This window comes from Garra rufa, chromosome 4, assembly GCF_049309525.1.
Source record: "Garra rufa chromosome 4, GarRuf1.0, whole genome shotgun sequence".
Lineage (NCBI taxonomy): Eukaryota > Metazoa > Chordata > Actinopteri > Cypriniformes > Cyprinidae > Garra > Garra rufa.
The window spans coordinates 27,634,664-27,655,395 of record NC_133364.1 but is presented as its reverse complement, the minus strand read 5'-3'; the positions used below and the strand labels follow the sequence as shown (position 1 = coordinate 27,655,395).

Sequence of the window (20,732 nt, the reverse complement as noted above, 5' to 3'; positions counted from 1 at the left end):
GGGACCCCGCTGGCAGCGCCGAGAAATTCACTCTTTCAGTAGATTGTCTCTTATTCGATCGGCGCACACCAGCAGAGAAGAGCAGCAGCAGGAACGTGAAGTTTTCTTCTTTTTGGAGAAGCAGAAGGCTTGAGCATGAAGGCTCTGAAAGCGAAAGTCTGTTTGAGTGATGCGCGCCGCCATCTTATATACCCGTATGTACGGGGGGGTGGTCACTCGGCACGTCCACTCGCCAATTTGCAATTGGCCTTTTTTAATATAAGGCTCAGAGATGATCGGTCTCTCAAGCGAGATCCCAATGTAACGTCGAAGTGATTCGACTGAAGGGGTAACTCATTTTATGAATCCATTCACAAACAAGAAGTCATTTTTGAGATTTGTTTTTTTGCGTACTGTTTAAAATATGACTTCAAGTCAAATATTCAAATAATCCCTTTCTGAACACTACCACAATTATGGAAAGCTTGTCTAACTTGTCTTCCTTTTCTCTTCTATCCACCGTCTGTTGAACTTTTTCTGATTATATATATATATAATATATATATATATATATAAAACGTGTACAAAATCCTCCTCCACACAGCAATGTTAATTTAACAGACGGGGGCAATGGTGCACTGATGAGTTTTACCTCCAGGGGCTGCTGTCGACTTTGGGTTTGGCGGCGATAACGTTTAGAATGACTTTATGGGAAGCGGAAGGTCGTCTGGTTGAGGACACTGCGTTTCACTCCAGCACGAGCATATGGCTGTTGTAGCTTGTTAATTCCTGTTCACTAGCTTTATGTTTCCTATAAGCTGTAAGCTACTGACGGATGCTAGGGGTCTGTAGGGACTACCTGCGGGAACACTGAGCTCTTACCTCTACTGCATTGTGTCCGCTCTGTGACGTGTTAATTTCCTGTTTGCCTAAGCAAGGAAAAGAGTCCAAATCAGATTTAAAATATTAAAGATAGGTTCAATATGCATTAAAAATGATGAAAAATGAAATGGAAGTATTTTCATTTTATCCTCCATGCATATTTAATGATTTTCCCCACTAGCTTATTTCATTGCATTCTGGGATTTGCTCCTGGAAAGCATAATAATTCTGGTCTCTGTGATGGCTTCGTAGACACACTAGACTCACTTGGTAGACTGACTTTTTTGTTCTTTGACTCCAAGGTTAGTCTTTAATTTTGTTTTTTGAATTATTTAATAACTTTACTGCAGCACATCATTGTCATGATCTGTTACCTTAGATTCTGAAAGAAGAACTATTCTACAGATATTCTACGTAGGCTATATTTCCAGTGTTGGTAACCAGTGTTGTTATTGTTAACTAGAACTAGAACTATATATATATATATATATATATATATATATATATATATATATATATATATATACTATATATATATTACACCTTAACATTTTTTTAAAATGCTGCCTTGGTAACTTACTAAAAATAAGTATTATTATTATTATTATTATTATTATTATTATTATTATTATTATTAAATAAATCTGGTGGCTGCTGTTGGCTGTTATATTATTATTATTATTATTATTATTATTATTATTATTGTGTGGCATGAAAAAGTTAAGTTTTTAAAATGTAAATAAAATAGGTATTACTATTATTATTATTAAATAAATTTGGTGGCTGCTGTTGGCTGTTATATTATAATTATAATTATAATTATAATTATAATAATTATAATAATAATTATTATTATTATTATTGTGTGGCATGAAAAAAGTAAATAAAATAGGTATTATTATTATTATTATTATTATTATTATTATTATTATTATTATTATTATTATCGTGTGGCATGAAAAAGTTCAGTTTTTAAAAATGTAAATAATGTAAATTAAAAAAAAGCATTATTCATAATGGAAAGAAATCTGGTGGCTGTTGTCGGCTGTTATATTATTATTATTATTATTATTATTATTATTATTATTATTATTATTATTATTATTATTATTATTATTATTTTTATTATTATGGCATGAACATTGTGTTTCAAGTTGAAAAAGTTCAGCTTTTAAAAATGTAAATCAAAATATAATAATAATAATAATAATAATAATAATAATAATAATAATAATTATTATTATTATTATTATTATTATTATTATGTGGCGTGAGCATTGTGTTTCCAGCTAAAAAAAGTTTTTAAAAAATGTGTCTCAGAACCTCTGTCGGTATGTGTCACAAAGTTACACCAAGGAAAAAAATATTTACAATAAAATAAAATAAAATAAAATAATATAATATTGGACTTCTTTGATATGTTGACATATACTGTATAGCACACACTGTAAAAACTGCTTGATAATACATTAACAAATGTTGAATGCAAATCATATGAAACACAGCAGATAAATGTGTTGTAAAGTACCTGAAGGAGAACCCTGTCTTCCCCTCAACTCAAGCTGAGTTCCGTTGTTCTTGATGGAGTGTGTTTTGGCTCCCTGTTGTTTCTCCAACTCCCCTAAAAAGACAGTGAAAAGAGACCAGGAGAGCTTGAAGTCCATGCCACACACACACACACACACACACAACAGCATGCTCATATCCTCTAAACCTTGAGTCATCCGTCTCTAAACAGCAGAGCTCCAAATCACCATACTTACACTCAGGGCTTGATGATAATTGCCTGTCATTTCTAATCAGGCTACAAAAGAGCTTTTCCCTTTTCCAACAAAAGTTCTGGCTCTACATTAGGACTCTTTTAGGGGAAATATGCCTTCTGATTTAATGAAGCCATAAGAAAGGACTAAGCCTTGATAAAAACCTGTGAATGCACAAAGAATGGCTGACAACCAGTCATCCGGATACTAAAACACAACATGCTACCTAATTAAACATATTTATTACAGTAGTAAATTCAAGGATAAAAGGAGGGGAAAATGTGTCCTCTTTTGTTCCTGAGAAGTGAAAATGTGTGCAGACAAATGGAGTAAAAATATATGACAAATATAATAAGAATGTTTAATATAATGAAATAAATGTTGATGTTCATGTTGATTAAAAAAGAAAAAAAGTTTTTTTTTTCAGCAGAAGTTTCCATGTAACGATTGTGAAACAGTCAAAAGTCAAAAGCAATACAATTATGGCTGACAACTTAATGCATAAACTTACTATGATTAATTATTAAAATAAATAAATGATTATTTACATATTTTTTTAATGATTTTAAAATGATTGATGATTTTCATGTTGATTCATGAGTTAATTTTATTGATAATAATAATAATAATAATAATAATAATAATAATAATAATAATAATAATAAAAATGGTGTTTAAAATAATGAAATAAAATACATATATATAAAATACATATATATATACACACACATTTTTACTATTTTTATGTTGGTTGATTTTTTAACTTTTATTATTATTATTATTATTTTCATTGTTTAGATAAAAGTAATTAAGTTAGGGCTGCTAATTTATGTTGCTTGATTCATTCAGCTAATCAATAGTAATTAGCATACATTTACTGTAATTAATTATCTAATAAATCAATAAATAATTGTTTTTACGTTGATTAATGTGAGTTACACTAATTTCATTGATAATAATAATAATAATAATAATAATAATAATAATAATAATAATAATAATAATAATAATAATAATAATAATAATAATAATGATGGTGTTTCAAATAATGAAATAAAAAAATGTATACCTTTAGTTCACATTGTTACAATTTTTTATGTTGGGTGATTTATTTTGTATTTTTTTTTTTTTGCATTTTATTTTATTTTATTTTATTTTTTCATTGTTTAGTTAAAAGCAAATAAGTTATAGCTGCTAATTTAACATACGAATCTAAAATGGTTAATTATTATTGAAAAACTGAGCAATTATAATATAACATGTAACAATAATAATAAATAATAAATAAATAAATAAATAATGCAATTATTTATACTACTACTCTTATTTATTTTATTTTATTTATTTTTTACTATTTTAAAATATTTGTTGGTTTTCATGTTGCTTCATGACTATTTTCATTAATAATAATAATAATAATAATAATAATAATAATAATAGTAATAATAATAACAATAATAGATTGTTGCAATTTTTATGTTGCTTGATTTTAGCAAGTAAAAAATAACATAATTAGCATAAATGTACTGTAATTAATTATAAAAATAAATAAATAAGGCAACTATTATTACTATTTTTATTTATTTTAAAATGATTATTTTCATGTTGATTTATGTGAGTGACACTAATTTCATTGATGATGATGATGAATAAATATAACAGGGGTTAAGTATTATAAAATATGGATAAAGAAGTACTTTTAATTTGGCCAATTTTGCCCCTCTTTTCAGTATTATTTTTCTACATTTCTAGAAAGAGATTTGAGAGTATTAATTCACAGCAAGACCTCCAGAGTACCTTCGGATAACAGAACAGCAGATTGCCTGCCTTAGTTCAACACAAATTACATAAAAATAAGCTAAAATAAATATAAAGACATGAAATGCAAGTAAAAGCATCAATTCACAAAGGCATTTATTCATTATTGGATTGTAAAGAGAAGTCCCTTTATGTGGAAAAGAAAAGATCTGTAGCAGTGTAGATGACAGCTCTCAGTTCACCAACAGCTGTATTCCTGAAAGAGAGTAAAGGTGCTTATCTCTTTCTTTCCGGTGAAAATGCTGACACAGATACACATACAGCACAAGACTTCGCATGGACCCTTGCTCTCTCTAGCACAGAATGTAATGAAAACAAACCGGCCTCAGCAGAATACATGCTTTGATGTCCACTGGCACTCAGCCCTTTCTCTTTCTGTCTTTCCTTTTGTTTTTCTCCCTCATGGAAACCAAAAGACATTTCTCTGTTCCTGCTTCCATCTCATACCTTCTCAGTTCCTTCAGAGGATATTTGAAAGCCTGACAGGACTGTGCAAATGAAACATTTCATTTATTATAGGGCATCAAAACAGCTCAGCGAGATTCCTAAAGGACAAACGGACAGGGAAAGCAAACATATACACTCCATATTTACAAAAACTCAGTGCAAATAAACAGTAGAGGAGCTAAGGCCACAAAATGTGAATAGAAAGCAGATGATATTACAAAAAAAAAAAAAAATCCACTGATCCAATAAACATTCTTCACATTTGTAAACAGAAGTATGGTTCAGAAACGATGCATTCTGTTTTTTGGTTGATGTTTTGAATTTAATAATTGCATTTACATTGAAATACAATACATACATATTTATTTAATGAAATAATTCTTTAAATACACTCATTTATTTACAGTGCTAAAATCTTTTTTTTTTTTGTGGAAAATGCATTTTCCTAAAGGATAACTGTTGCCAAAATGCAACCTGGGCTGTTTTTTTTTTTTTTACTGTAAACGAGACAAACTTATATCTAAAAGCATAATTACGACAAACGAGCCGTTTTTGAGATTGACCGTGATTTAGTTTTGTGGTCAGTGGCCGGTGAATGGGAATACTAGGGGCATACATTTGAGCGCATCAAAATCGATATTTTTACAACACTAAGAAGGCTTGACAAGGCAAGATAAAAACATGCAACTTGCAATTTTCTTTAGCAAATGTGAGTTTGTATCTTGCATTTGTGACTTTGTCCCCAGGATTGGGATATATAAACACACAATTGCATGTTATAAAGTCAGAAGTGTGAGATATAAACTTGCAATTCTGAGAAAAAAAAGTCTGAATTGTGAGTTTACATCTCGCAACTTTATTTTTTCAAAATTGCGACTTTATTTTTCAGAATTGCGATTTTATATTTTGAAATTCTGACTTTCTTTCTCAGAACTGTGAGTTTAAATCTCACAATTCTGACTTTATAAGTCGCAATTGCAAGTGTTTATCACAATTCTGAGAAAAAAAGTCAGAATTGCAAAAGGTAAATCTAAAATTGTGAGAAAAGAAAGTCAGAGTTGCGCATACTTTTTTATTTTATTGAAGTCAGAATTGCAAGATACAAACTTAAAATTCTGAAATCTGTCTTAAAATTGCATGACATAAATTCGCAATTGCGAGTTCTAAAAACTCACAATTCTGACTTTTTCCCCCCTCAAATTCGAGTTTATATCTTGCAATTGTGATTTATAGGCTATTGTTGGGCTCACCTGATTCCAAACATCTGGTTTCAGATTTTGTAAGTGTATTTTCTCAAGAAGTGAGTTATTCTACACATTTTTTGAAGAATGCTTGGGAGGAGGAACTGGGTATACAGATTGAAACTGATGTATGGGAGGAGAACCTCAGCAGAATTCGATCTTGTTCTATTAATTCTAGACATCAGTTAATTCAGTTCAAGGTGATGCATAGACTGCACTATTCAATATCTAAATTGCACAGAATTTTTCCTACTATATCTCCTATTTGTGACCGGTGTAAATCTGCAGAAGGCTCTCTGACCCATCTCTTTTGGACATGTCCAAAACTCTACGATTTTTGGTGTGACATATTTAAGTGGTTTTCTGACATGTATGCTTGTGTTTTTACACCTGATCCAGAAATTGCATTGTTTGGGTGTTCTGTTTCTCTATTAGATCATAATGTGTCTGTACAAAGTACCATAATTTACGGAATGATTATTGCTAAGAGTGTCATTCTAAGGCTGTGGAAAACAGTATGCTGTCTACCCCCTTTTTTGAGTGCTTTTGTTTTCACTTGAAACTGCCAATATGCCCTGATTACTCTTAAAAGTTTTTTTTTTCTTTCAATTTTTTTAATTATTACTATTATTCTTGTATTTTTGTATTTTTTTATTTATTATTATTATTTTTTTTAATGTATTTTGTTGTTTGGTTTGGTGTTTGTTATGCAATGTAAAACGAATAAAAATATTATTAAAAAAAAAAAAAATACTTTTTTCCCACAGAATTGTGAGAGATAAACTCTCAATTACAAAGTCCAGTTCTGAAAAAAAGAACTGGATAAAATCTCACAATTCTGACTTTTTTTTTTTCTCAAAAATTCAAGTTTGTATCTTGACTTTTTTTCCCAGAATTGTAAAATATAAACTCTCAATTGCAAATGATAAATACTGAGTTTATATTACAATTCTGACTCCCAATTGCAAGTTATAAAGTCAGAATAGCAGAATATAAACTCACAATTGTGAGATAAAAACTTGGGTAACACTTTATTTTAAGGATCAGGAAGACAGTAATTAATGACTAATAACTGCATTTGTAAGTGACTAGTTATGAACTTGTATGCCATTATAAGCTATTTATAAGGCCTTTATTGGTTGTTGTCTTATTTTTGTCTTATAGACCCTTTATACTTGTTTCTATCCTAACAGTGTATTAATTAGCTAAACATAAAACAAACTAATAGCTTGTATTGTGTGAATTACACACTTTATAAGTTCTTAATACAATATGTGAATGTGTAGCTTTTATGTTTTATGTTTAGCCAATTAGTACACTGTTAGGACAGAAACAAAAATAAAGGGTCTATAAGACCAACATAAGACAACAGCCAATAAAGGCCTTATAAATAGCTTGTTATGGCATACAAGTCTATAACTAGTCATTTACAAATGCAGTTATTGGTCATTAATTACTGTACTGTCTAATTCCTGATCCTTAAAATAAAGTGTTACCAAAACTTGCAATTGTGACTTTTTTTTATTGCAAATGTAAGTTTGCATCTTACAATTGTGATTTATTTCCCAGAATTGTGAAATATAAACTCGGAACTGTGAGTTGTAAAGTCCAGTTCTGAAAAAAAGACTGATTCTCAGAATTGCAAGTTTATATCTCATGTAATAAAGTTTGTATCTGCATGTTATAAAGTCAGAAATACGAGATATAAACTCGCAATTCCGAGAAAAAAAAGTCAGAGTTGTGAGTTTATATCTTGCAATTCTGACTTTATTTCTCAAAATTGCAAGTTTTTTGCAATTCACTGAAAAAAAGTCAAAATTGTGAGATGTAAACTTAAAATTGTGAGAAAAGAAAATCTGAGTTGTGCATTCTTTTTATTTTTATTTTATTGAAGTCAGAATTGCAAGATACAAACCTAAAATTCTGACATTTTTCTTGAAATTGCATGACATAAACTCTCAATTGTGAGTTATAAAAAATTGGAGAAATAAAGTCAGAATTGTGAGATAAAAACTCTCAATTGAGAATTACAAAGTCCAGTTCTGAAAAAAGACTGATATGTTCTCAGAATTGCAAGTTTAACTCAAATAAAGCATGTCTTTAAGCAGGGGTCCCCAAACTTTTTTTCTGAGAGGGCCACATAATTTTCTTTTCTTTAATGGGGGCCGGGTCGGTTTATAAAAGAAAATTCCATTGGCCGGACTGACTACTAGTATTATTATTATTTTATTATGATTTTACCTGTATTTATTATACCTTTTATTGCTAGAATAGTTGTTATTTTGTTATTCACCACACTGACAAATGATCATTTCTTTTCAAAAGATATACAGGTGCATCTCAATAAATTAGAATGTCATGGAAGTAATGGTGCTCCATATAACATTATCCAAAGAATCAAGTATTAATGATAAATCTCCTGTGACATTTTTACTGGCTACTGTATACAGGCCACCAGGGCACCATACAGACTTTATTAAAGAATTTGCTGATTTTCTATCCGAAGATAAAGTCTTAATAGTGGGTGATTTTAACATCCATGTTGATAATGAAAAAGATGCATTGGGATCAGCATTTATAGATATTCTGAACTCAATTGGGGTTAGACAACACGTTTCAGGACCTACTCATTGCCGGAATCATACTTTAGATTTAATATTGTCACACGGAATTGATGTTAATGGCGTTGAAATTCTGCATCAAAGTGATGATATCTCAGATCATTATCTAGTCTTGTGTATACTCCAGATAACTAAAACTGTAAAACTAACTCCTCGCTTTAAGTACGGTAGAACCATTACTTCTACCACAAGAGACTGCTTTGTAAGTAACCTTCCTGATTTATCTGAATTCTTCAGCATATCCGATAGCTCAGGAAAACTTGATGATGCAACAGAAACTATTGACTCTCTTTTTTCTAGCACTTTAGATATAGTTGCTCCTCTGCGGTTAAGAAAAATTAAGGAAAACAGTCCGACGCCGTGGTATACTGAATACACTCGCGCACTGAAGAGAGCACGACGAAAAATGGAACGCAGCTGGAAGAAAACAAAACTAGAGGTTTTCCGTACAGCCTGGCGTGTGTCACAAATCAGGCAGGAACACACGAACAACGACGTAGTAAAAGACGAACATTTAATAAATCCAATGGGAACAGGCAGACACAGGAACACGGAGTGGAAACATCAGGATAACATTAAAGACTGACAAGAATACAGGGGAAAACACATACCTTAAATAGACAGACTAATTACAAACACAGGTGCAGACGATGAGGGAGAAACCAAAAACACTCAGAACTGCGGGGGAAAATGGGAGAAACCAACATGAAAGTCCGGGGGTGTGACATTACCTCCCCCTCCCGGAAGGCACGTCCTCGTGCTGACAAACAAACAAAAGGAACCAGTACAAAGTCTTAGGAGGGGGCTTAGGTGGAGGACGGACTCCCGGGAGGAGGGCACAAGATGGAGTCCAGGGTGGCGACGGAACAGTCCATGGAGGTGATGAAGGAGGGAGGAGCCAAGGAGGTGACAGGAGGGGGCTGGAGCAGGAGGAGCCAGGTGGGACCCAGGCCGCAGCCAAGATGTAATTCCACGGTGGAGCCGATGGAGGGAGGAGCCATGGTGGAGGAGAGGCTGACGACTCCATGGGTCCGACCGATGGAGGCGGAGCAGGTGGTGGGAGAGCCCGATGCGGAGACGGAAAGCCGAAGATCTTGGGTGACACCACGGATCCGGAGGGCCAAGGCGGAACCCAAGGCTCTGGCGACCAAGGCGGAGATGGAGATCCGGAGGTCCGCGGCGGAGCCGGAGCGACAGAGGGCCGAGGCTGTGCCCGTGGGAGGGAGGAGGTCCAACGAGCCGGTGGGACGGAGCGACGAGGCACAGCCGGAGGAGTATAGTCCAGAGGCGAAGGTGGGGCGACGACTGACCAGGGCGGAGCCGGAGGGACGATGGAGCCCGGTGGAGCTGGTGGACCGACGGGCGACAGCGGAGACGAGGGAGCAGAGAGCCGGGGTGGAGCCGCAGGGTCGGAGGGCCGAGGCGGAGTCCAGGACTCTGGGGCTGGAGGCGATGGTGAGGGATCCTCCAGCCATGACACCGATGGAGATTGGCAGACCCGCGGCGAACCCACCGCACAGATGGTGGGCTGAGGGTGAGCAAGGGGACAGACAGCAGACAACGGAGATTCATGAAGGCTGGGCGGAACCAACGGTGACTCTGGAAGGCTGGGCGGAACCAGCGGAGATTCAGGCTTAGGCAGAAGAGGGAGGGTGGGAGGGAAATCCAGGCAGATGGGTATTTCCGTGAAACAGTCAATTAAGTCCCCAGAGTTGTGCTCTTGCTCACCCCCAGTGGCGGTGCAGTGGACGGGGCTCTGTACAGCCCTCTCTTGCTCCACGAAGCACTCCACCGTCACGGATGTAATGGCCGGCTCACGCACCTGATCAGCAGTTTTGACCCCGTCGGCACTCCATACTGCTGTCGCTCCGGGCTCAGACTTTCCGTCTATGTAGGGCTCATAATCCGTGGGTCGGGGTGGCTGGCTGGGCTCTGGGTCCGGAGTGGCACTGACGAGATAGTCCTGGGAACAGGCGGGAAACGAAGGTCTGTTTCTCGCCAGTGTCCACTCCACAAACGCGGCGAACTCCGCTCGAGGGCCGTCTTCGGACGACGGCGCTCTGCATGATGCGTTTAGACTCGCGTCATAGAACGCACAGAGCGCGTCGTCCAGGTAGCTGGTGGTGTTAGCTACTAGCTGGAACATTACGGTAAATCCCTCGAGCGGCAAATCCCCCTGCTTCAGCCGGAGGAGGATGAATTCAGGTTGAAGGTGATGCATGGAAGAAACACAACGGAAACAAAAGACTGGAGAAAACGAACGGAAAACAAAACGGAGGTGAACACGCAAAAAAAAAAACTGTATCGGTCGGTCTTTCTGTCACAAATCAGGCAGGAACACACGAACAACGACGTAGTAAAAGACGAACATTTAATAAATCCAATGGGAACAGGCAGACACAGGAACATGGAGTGGAAACATCAGGATAACATTAAAGACCGACAAGAATACAGGGGAAAACACATACCTTAAATAGACAGACTAATTACAAACACAGGTGCAGACGATGAGGGAGAAACCAAAAACACTCAGAACTGCGGGGGAAAATGGGAGAAACCAACATGAAAGTCCGGGGGTGTGACAGCGTGAATGTAACATATCCTATAGAAAAGCATTAAAAACTGCTAGATCAGATTATTTTTCATCTTTCTTAAAAGAAAACAAACATAACCCTAGGTATTTATTCAATACAGTGGCTAAATCAACGAAGAATAAAGCACCAACAGGTGCTGAATTTTCCCAACAGCACAGCAGTAATGACTTCATGAACTATTTTACTACCAAGATAGATACTATTAGAGATAAAATTGTAACTATGCAGCCATCCGCTACAGTATCGCATCAGATATGCTATAAATCTCCTGAGGAACAATTCCATGCATTTTCAGCTATAGGAGAGGAAGAGTTGTACAAACTTATTAAATCATCAAAACCGACAACATGTATGTTAGACCCTATTCCATCTAAGCTACTAAAAGAGGTGCTTCCAGAAGTCATAGATCCTCTTCTGAATATTATTAATTTGTCACTATCGTTAGAATATGTCCCCAAAACTTTCAAACTGGCTGCTATTAAGCCTCTAATTAAAAAAACTCAACTTGATTCCACTGAATTAAACAATTACAGACCAATTTCAAATCTCCCTTTTCTATCAAAGATACTAGAAAAGGTAGTGTCCTCACAATTGTGTTCTTTCTTAGAGAAAAATGGTATCTGTGAGGATTTCCAGTCAGGTTTTAGACCGTATCATAGCACTGAGACTGCTCTTATTAGAGTTACAAATGATCTTCTCCTGTCATCCGATCGTGGATGCATCTCTCTATTAGTACTACTGGATCTTAGTGCTGCGTTTGATACTATTGACCACAATATTCTTTTAAATAGACTTGAAAATTATGTTGGCATTAGTGGTACTGCACTGGCTTGGTTCGAATCGTACTTATCTGACCGGCATCAATTCGTAGCAGTGAATGACGAGGTATCATATCAATCACAAGTGCAGTATGGAGTACCTCAAGGGCCATTACTTTCTACACTTTATATGTTACCCTTGGGAGATATCATCAGGAAACATGGTGTTAGCTTTCACTGTTATGCTGATGATACGCAGCTCTATATTTCTTCACAGCCTGGCGAAACATACCAATCTGAAAAACTAACAGAATGCATAGTTGAAATAAAAAATTGGATGGCAAGAAATTTTTTGCTGCTAAATTCTGAAAAAACAGAGGTGTTAGTTATTGGACCTAAAACCTCTGCATGTAATAACCTAAAACACAGTCTATTACTCAATGACTGCTCTGTCAATTCGTCGTCATCAGTCAGGAACCTAGGTGTGCTATTCGACAGAAATCTTTCCTTCGAAAGCCACATTTCTAGCATTTGCAAAACCGCATTTTTTCATCTAAAAAATATATCGAAATTACGACCTATGCTCACGATGTCAAATGCAGAAACGTTAATCCATGCGTTCATGACCTCAAGGATTGATTATTGTAATGCTTTATTGGGTGGTTGTTCTGCACGCTTAATAAACAAACTCCAGCTGGTCCAAAATGCAGCAGCTAGAGTTCTTACTAGAACCAGAAAGTATGACCATATTAGCCCGGTTCTGTCAGCACAGCATTGGCTCCCTATTAAACATTGTATAGATTTCAAAATCTTGCTAATAACTTATAAAGCCCTGAATGGTTTAGCTCCTCAGTACTTGAGCGAGCTCTTATCATATTATAGTCCCTCACATCCGCTGTGTTCTCAAAATTCCGGCAATTTGATAGTACCTAGAATATCAAAATCAACTGCGGGCGGCAGATCTTTTTCACATTTAGCGCCCAAACTCTGGAACAATCTACCTAACACTGTTCGGGAGGCAGACACACTCTGTCAGTTTAAATCTAGATTAAAGACCCATCTCTTTAACCTGGCCTACACTTAATACATTTCATAATCCAAATCCGTTAAAGGATTGTTAGGCTGCATTATTTAGGTCAACCGGAACCAGGGACACTTCCTATAACACCTGATGTACTCGTTGCATCAGAAGAAGAATGGCATCTACGCTAATATTAGTATCTTTCCTTCTTATTCCGAGGTCACCGTAGCCACCTGTATACAGATCAGACGGTCACTGCAGTCTCCCGGATCTAGTCCGTACCCATCAGCACCCAGAGATATCCTCTACAGCCCTGAATGTCAGCAGAGACCACATCAAAGACAGATCATCAGTGAAGACCTCATCACCTAGACGGCCATCGACGCAAGACAGCGAAAACCAGATGAGTCCTCTCCTATCTGATTTTGTGGCAACTTGGAACTCTTGCATCTACATTAATATTAGTCAGTTTGTTTCTTATTTCCAGGTCACCATAGCCACCAGATCCAGTCCGTATCCAGATCAGATGGTCACTGCAGTCCCCCGGATCCAGTCCAAACCTAGAGCAGATGGTGGATCAACACCTACAGCCGAATGTCAGCGGATACCGTGTCAACTAGATGAGCCCCAGAGACAGATCATCAAGAAAGAACTCCTACCCTAAACGGCCACTGGCACAAGGCCATGGGAACCAGATGAGTCCTCCCCAATTTGACTTTGTTGCAATATGGAACTCTTGCATTATCATTTTATTTTATTATTTTAATACTGTAAGGTTGCTTTGACACAACTTGTATTGTAAAAAGCGCTGTATAAATAATCTTGACTTGACTTGACTGGAAAAGTTCATTTATTTCAGTAATTCAGCTCAAATTGTGAAACTTGTGTATTAAATCAATTCAATGCACACAGACTGAAGTAGTTTAAGTCTTTGGTTCTTTTAATGATGATTTGGCTCACATTTCACAAAAAAATCCAATTCACTCTCAACAAATTAGAATATGGTGACATGCCAATCAGCTAATAAACTCCTGAGCCTTCAAAATGGTCTCTCAGTTTGGTTCACTAGGATACACATCATGGAGAAGACTGCTGATCTGACAGTTGTCCAGAAGACAATCATTGACACCCTTCACAAGGAGGGTAAGCCACAAACATTCATTGCCAAAGAAGCTGGCTGTTCACAGAGTGTTGTATACAAGCATGTTAACAGAAAGTTGAATGGAAGGAAAAAGTGTAGAAGAAAAAGATGCACAACCAACCGAGAGAATCGCAGCCTTGAGAGGCTTGTCAAGCAAAATCGATTCAAGAATTTGGGTGAACTTCACAAGGAATGGACTGAGGCTGGGGTCGAGGCATCAAGAGCCACCACACACAGACGTGTCAAGGAATTTGGCAACAGTTGTTGTATTCCTCTTGTTAAGCCACTCCTGAACCACAGACAACATCAAAGGCGTCATACCTAGGCTAAGGAGAAGAAGAAATGGACTGTTGCCCAGTGGTCCAAAGTCCTCTTTTCAGATGAGAGCAAGTTTTGTATTTCATTTGGAAACCAAGGTCTTGGAGTCTGGTGGAAGGGTGGAGAAGCTGATAGCCCAAGTTGCTTGAAGTCCAGTGTTAAGTTTCCACAGTCTGTGATGATTTGGGGTGCAATGTCATCTGCTGGTGTTGGTCCACTGTGTTTCTTGAATCACACATCAAACTCCGTCTCCACAGACTTTTCAACTGGGAATGGGGCCAAACTTTGGGTAACTGGGAGATGAATGAAGTCTTGCTTTTGCACTTGTCCCACAAGCAGTGCTAGTTTCACCTCAAATGCTATTGAGTCATTTTGTCATCGCTCTGAATTTTCTAGCTGGCTCGTGCATTACCTGTTCGATCGCGATGACACATTACGTTGAATGTACCATTCTGTTGGTGAATTTAACAAATAGTTAGGCTATGTTAATAACTAAGGGAAATTTTTGTTTGAAAGCCAACCTTTATTATCAAATACCGATATGATATAAGTAAAACATATATTTAAAATTACATTTTCAAAATATGTTTCTGGCATTGTTCAGAGGGCTGTTTCAAATGTGGGTGCGGGCCGCATTCGGCCCGTGGGCCTTAGTTTGGGGACCCCTGTCTTAAAGCATTGCAAGCTGCTTTAGATAAAAGCATCTGTCAAATGTATAGATGTTAATGTAAATTCTGCAGCAAAATCCTGGCAACCACCAACAACACCCTAGCATTGTGCTGGAGAGCCCTGCATGGGTTTAAACACATTTTTTATAGCAAAAGTAAAAAAAAAAAATAGGTAGCATTACCAAGTGTTACCATGGAAACGCTGTCCAGTATTCAAGAGAAGACTGCTGATTCACATCACGAATCAAGAAAAAAAAAATGAAAAAGTATCTTTTCACTTGATTGCTTACTAGCCAAACTCAAAAGAGCCACCCACAAGTCTATGATATACTGTACTCTGTAGCAGCTCAGGTTGTTTGTTCAAAAAAAAAATTCTATAAAATACAGGGTTTTATCAATCAGTTAGAAAAGTACTGATAGACTCCGATAAGTTACATGTTTTGAGGTATCATTCATGTCTGTCGCACAAATTATGTGGGATGAGCTGCACATTAAAAATAAATGCATTTGTAATCTCTCGTATTTTGACACACATCCTACTCACATTCAATACGTATTTGTTCCATCTCTGACACCTCAGCGATGGACTCCTTCAGGTCCTCTACGAACTTGAGCAGTTCCTCTGCACTCTGAGCACAGAAATTCAACACCTGCTTCTTGTCGGAGCCCGAACATGGAGACACAATAGTGATGGCGTGAGGATAGTCTGAAACAAAAACAGACAAAATAGAAATGTTACATTAGCAAACTATTAAGGTTTAGGTCAGTGGTCTCAAACTCAATTCCTGGAGGGCCAGAGTTCTGTACATTTTCACTCCAACCCTAATCAAACACACCTGATCAAGATAATGAAGGTATTTAGGATTACTAAAAACTCCAAGAAGGTGCAAGTTGGAGCTGGTTGGAGCTAAACGTCTCAGGTTACGTATGTAACCCTAGTTCCCTGAGAGAACGAGACGCCGCGTCATGGAACGCTATGGGGAACGCCATTGGCGGGCAGCACTCTGAATCATGTCTACAACCAATGAACGACGGGGGTGACGTCACAGGCGCGGTGACGTCATCGACCAGGAAGTATAAAGCACGTGCGTTTGACGCCCGCGGCAGCTCTTTAGGAATGAAGCGAGCGCCGCAGGGTGCGGGAATTATGGTCCGAGACGCGGCGTCTCGTTCCCTCAGGGAACTAGGGTTACATATGTAACCTGAGACGTTCCCTTCCGGGAACTCGAGCCGCGTCATGGAACGCTATGGGGAACGAGACTACCAACGCCCCCATAATTTCCAAGCCCTGCGCAGTGTCTGCTCAACCAGGGTGGAAAAGAGAGAGCCCTTGTCTAGCATTCTGCGGACAAGAAGGCCCTGTAGTCCTCGGCCCTCGGGCACACGAGGAATGGTAGTCTTCCTCTGTCTGGTCACCAGCCAGAGCGAGAGGTACTCCTCGGCCCTCAGGCACACGAGGAGTCTTAGTCCTTTGTCTGGGAGTTAGCCAGAACAAGAGGGACCGCAATGACCACTGTCTAGCATTCCGCGGACAGATGGTGTAGGGTAGTCCTCGGTCCGCAGACCCACGAGGACAGTGCACTCGACCTCAAGAGTGCTCCTCGGCCCGCAGGCACACGAGGAGAAGGTAGTCCTTTGTCTGGGGTTCAGCCAGAACAAGAGGGACCCAAGGCTCGGCCTGGAGCTCCGCCAGGACGCGAGGGAATAAGCCATTGTCTAGCATTACGCGGACCAGAGGGCACTGCAATCCCCGGCCCTCGGGCTCACGAGGAAGGCAGTAGGGGCCTCTGCCTGGTAGCCAGCCAGAGCAGGAGGCACTCCTCGGCCCTCAGGCAGACGAGGAGTCTTAGTCCTTGGTCTGGGAAAGGCCAGAACCAGAGGGAACGAAATACACTCGGTCTGGTAGCATCTTGCGCCAGAACACGAGGGGAATTAAGCCATTGTCTAGCATTCCGCGGACAAGAGGGCTGTATGGTTCTCGGCTCTCAGGCACACGAGAACAAGTGAACCTCTGCCTGGTTCGCCAGCCAGTGCAAGAGGCACCCCTCGGCCCTCGGGCTCACGAGGAGTCTTAGTCCTTTGTCTGGGGTTCCGCCAGAACAAGAGGGACTGAAAGAGCTCGGTCTGGTAACAGCACCAGAGTGCGAGAGTAAGAGCTTTTGTCTAGTTTTCCACGGACAAAAAGGTTGAGGATGCAGATCTCTTTGTGGCGAAAGTGACTTCTCTTCTTTCCGTAGAAAGAATGCGCCTTGAGAAGTCTCCTCCTGGCTAGGGAGGTGGCTGACTCTCTGGACCTAGTCTCGCTAAGTCGAGAGGACAGCGGAGCCTGGAGCGGCTCTGAGGTCGAGTTCGTAAAACCTGACGAATGTCAGGGGCGAGGACCAACCCGCAGCATTGCAGATGTCCTGGATGGGGACACCTGCTGTCAGAGCTTTCGAGGCAGATAGACCTCGAGTGGAGTGAGCCTTGAGTCCCAAGGGAGATGGGAGACCAGAGGACTCGTAAGCAGTAGAAATGGCATCGATGATCCATCTACTAATAGTGGGCTTTGCAGCCGGGCCCCCCCTCTTTGGGGGGCCGTAACAGACGAACAGTTGCTCTGTTCTACGCCACATGGCAGCTCTGTGGACGTAGGCGTCTAAGGCTCTGACTGGGCACATGCAGTTCAACTTCCTGTGACTCGGCTCCACGAATGGAGGAGGATAAAACGCTTGTAGCGTTACGGGCTGTGGCGCTAGGGAGGGGACCTTCGGGATGTACCCGACTCTAGGGTAAAGAAAGGCCTTGGCCATCCCTGGAGCAAACTCTAAATGAGAAGGGGCCACCGAAAGGGCCTGCAGGTCCCCAACTCTCTTAAGAGAGGTGAGTGCTAACAGAAGCGCTGTCTTAATGGTAAGCATGCGATCTGTAATCTCTTCTATGGGCTCAAATGGAGGCTTACATAGAGCTTCTAGCACCACATCTAGGTCCCACGTAGGAACCCTCGGTTTCACTCGAGGCCTCAACCTGAGTGCACCGCGGAGGAAACGAATGACCAAGGGATCTCTGCCCACTGAGAGGCCACCTTGAGGGGCGTGGTAGGCACTTATAGCCGCCACGTAAACCTTCAGGGTGGAGTGAGCTAGCCCTGCGGAAAGGCGAGATTGTAGGAACTCCAGCACTGTACCAACCGGGCAGTTAACTGGGTCTAAGGGGCGCTCGTGGCACCATCTCACAAACAAGTTCCACTTAAGGCCATACAGTTTCCTCGTAGAGGGAGCTCTGGATTGGAGAAGGGTTTCAACAACCTCGGTTGAGAGACCCGATCCTATGAGTTGTGTCCCCTCAGGGGCCACACCCATAACCTCCACTTCTCTGGGTGGGGGTGGCAAATTGCGCCCCCAGCCTGAGATAGGAGGTCCCTCCTGACGGGAATCTCCCATGGAGAGCCGTCGAGGAGAGATATTAGGTCCGAGAACCACACTCGGGCCGGCCAGTACGGGGCTACTAGTAACAGCCGTACTTGAAACCGGCGGACCCTTTCCAGAACTCCCGGGAGCAGAGCGATCAGGGGAAAAGCGTACAGACGAAGCCTCGGCCACGTCTGTACCATGGCATCCAGCCCCAGTGGAGCTGGAGGAACTAGAGAGTACCAGAGGGGACATTGCGATGTCTCTCGAGTCGCGAAAAGGTCCACCTGTGCCTGGCCAAACACTCTCCAGATCTGCTTCACCACCTCTGGGTGAAGCATCCATTCCCCGGGCCTCGGCCCCTGCCTCGACAGGACGTCTGCTCCCACATTCAGATGTCCAGGAATATGGACTGCTCTCAGGGAGAGGAGTTTTCCTTGAGACCAAAGGAGTATCCGGTACGCCAGCTTGTACAAGGGGCGTGAGCGGAGTCCTCCTTGATGGTTTATATAGTAAACCACCGCAGTGCTGTCTGTACGGACCAGCACATGACGGTTTCTTAGGTCTGGGAGAAAACTCTTCAGAGCCTGGAATACGGCCAGCATCTCTAGGCGATTATGTGCCAGGAGAGATGGTGATCGCTCCACAGGCCTTGGGCTGAGCGGCCACTCATGACCGCCCCCCATCCGGTGAGGGACGCATCTGTTGCTAGCGAGACACGGCGACAGGGAGCCCCCAATACCGGACCCTGAGAGAGGAACCAGGGTTTCTTCCACATGGCCAATGCACGTAGGCAGCGCCGCGTGACCTTGATCTTGCGGAACGGGTTTCCCCTCGGGGAGAACCCCCTGGTCCTGAGCCACCACTGTAGTGGCCTCATGTGCAGCAGTCCAAAAGGTATTACGTTGGAAGCGGCTGCCATAAGACCTAACAGTACTTGGAACTGTTTGACAGTGAGTGACTGGCCTAGCTTGACCGCATTTACTGCAGTAAGTATGGAATCGATCCGAGCAGGAGACATTCGTGCCTGCATCGTGGTCGAATCCCACACTACACCTAAGTAGGTGGTCCTCTGTAATGGAGAGAGCACACTCTTCTTGGCGTTGAGTCTCAACCCCAACTTTTGCATGTGAGCGAGAACAACACCTCGATGCTAAACCGCTAACTGCTCTGAACTGGCTAGGATAAGCCAGTCGTCTATGTAGTTGAGTATGCGGATGCCCTGGAGTCGCAGTGGAGCCAGCGCAGCATCCACACACTTCGTGAAAGTTCGGGGTGAGAGAGCTAGGCCGAAAGGAAGTACTCTGTATTGGTAAGCTTCGCCCCTGAAAGCGAACCTGAGAAACTTCCTGTGTTGAAGAAGGATGGAGACGTGAAAATATGCGTCTTTTAGATCTATCGTGACAAACCAGTCCTCGGACCTGATTTGTGACACGACCTGCTTGACTGTGAGCATTCTGAACTTCAGTTTTCTGACTGAGCGGTTTAGAAGCCTGAGATCTAAGATGGGCCGAAGTCCCCCTTCCTTCTTCGGAACAATGAAGTACCGGCTGTAGAACCTGGATTCCCTGTCTTGAGGAGGGACCACCTCGATGGCCTCCTTCCTCAGAAGAGTTTCTACTTCCTGTTCCATTACCAGACCCTGCTCGGGGCTTACTAAAGTTGGAAATACCCCGCTGAAAGGTGGCGGCTTGGCGCCGAACTGAATAGCGTAACCTTTCTCTACAGTACACAGGACCCACATAGAAACATTTGGCAGTAGTTTCCACGCTGCCAGAAAGTTTACTAAGGGAACCAGCCTCTCGAGACTGGTGTCTGGATTTATTCGAGGAACTAATTCGGAGACCTGTAACAGCGAGCTGGCAGGAAGCTCCTGAACTAGCTCCTCTGAAGACCCCCGCGGGGGTTGCAAACTCTCCAGGGCCGCTACATTTCCGGGCGGAACAGCTAGAGAATGGTGTTCGCGGGAGATGGGTACGGTGCAAACCCCCTCGAGAGGGGCTGCCCTCAACGACCCTGAGCCACAACCGTCAGGGCCGCTTGGTCGAGGACCTCCTCGATTGGAGGACGACCCTCAGGTCGGGCCTCTTCTTCG

At 40.8% G+C, this 20,732-nt stretch overlaps 1 protein-coding gene across 1 annotated transcript in view; it reads right to left on the bottom strand.

Moving 5' to 3' along the window:
- Nucleotides 1-834: 834 nt before the first annotated feature.
- The window catches only part of iqsec3a (IQ motif and Sec7 domain ArfGEF 3a), a 240,154-nt gene continuing 220,256 nt past the window's right edge, over nt 835-20,732 (bottom strand). The window contains exons 9-11 of the mRNA XM_073837815.1: nt 15,793-15,954; nt 2,390-2,482; nt 835-908 (exon numbers count right to left, since the gene is read on the bottom strand). Of these exons, the coding sequence (XP_073693916.1) occupies nt 835-908; nt 2,390-2,482; nt 15,793-15,954 (329 nt within the window). The remainder of the gene's footprint in view (nt 909-2,389; nt 2,483-15,792; nt 15,955-20,732) is intronic.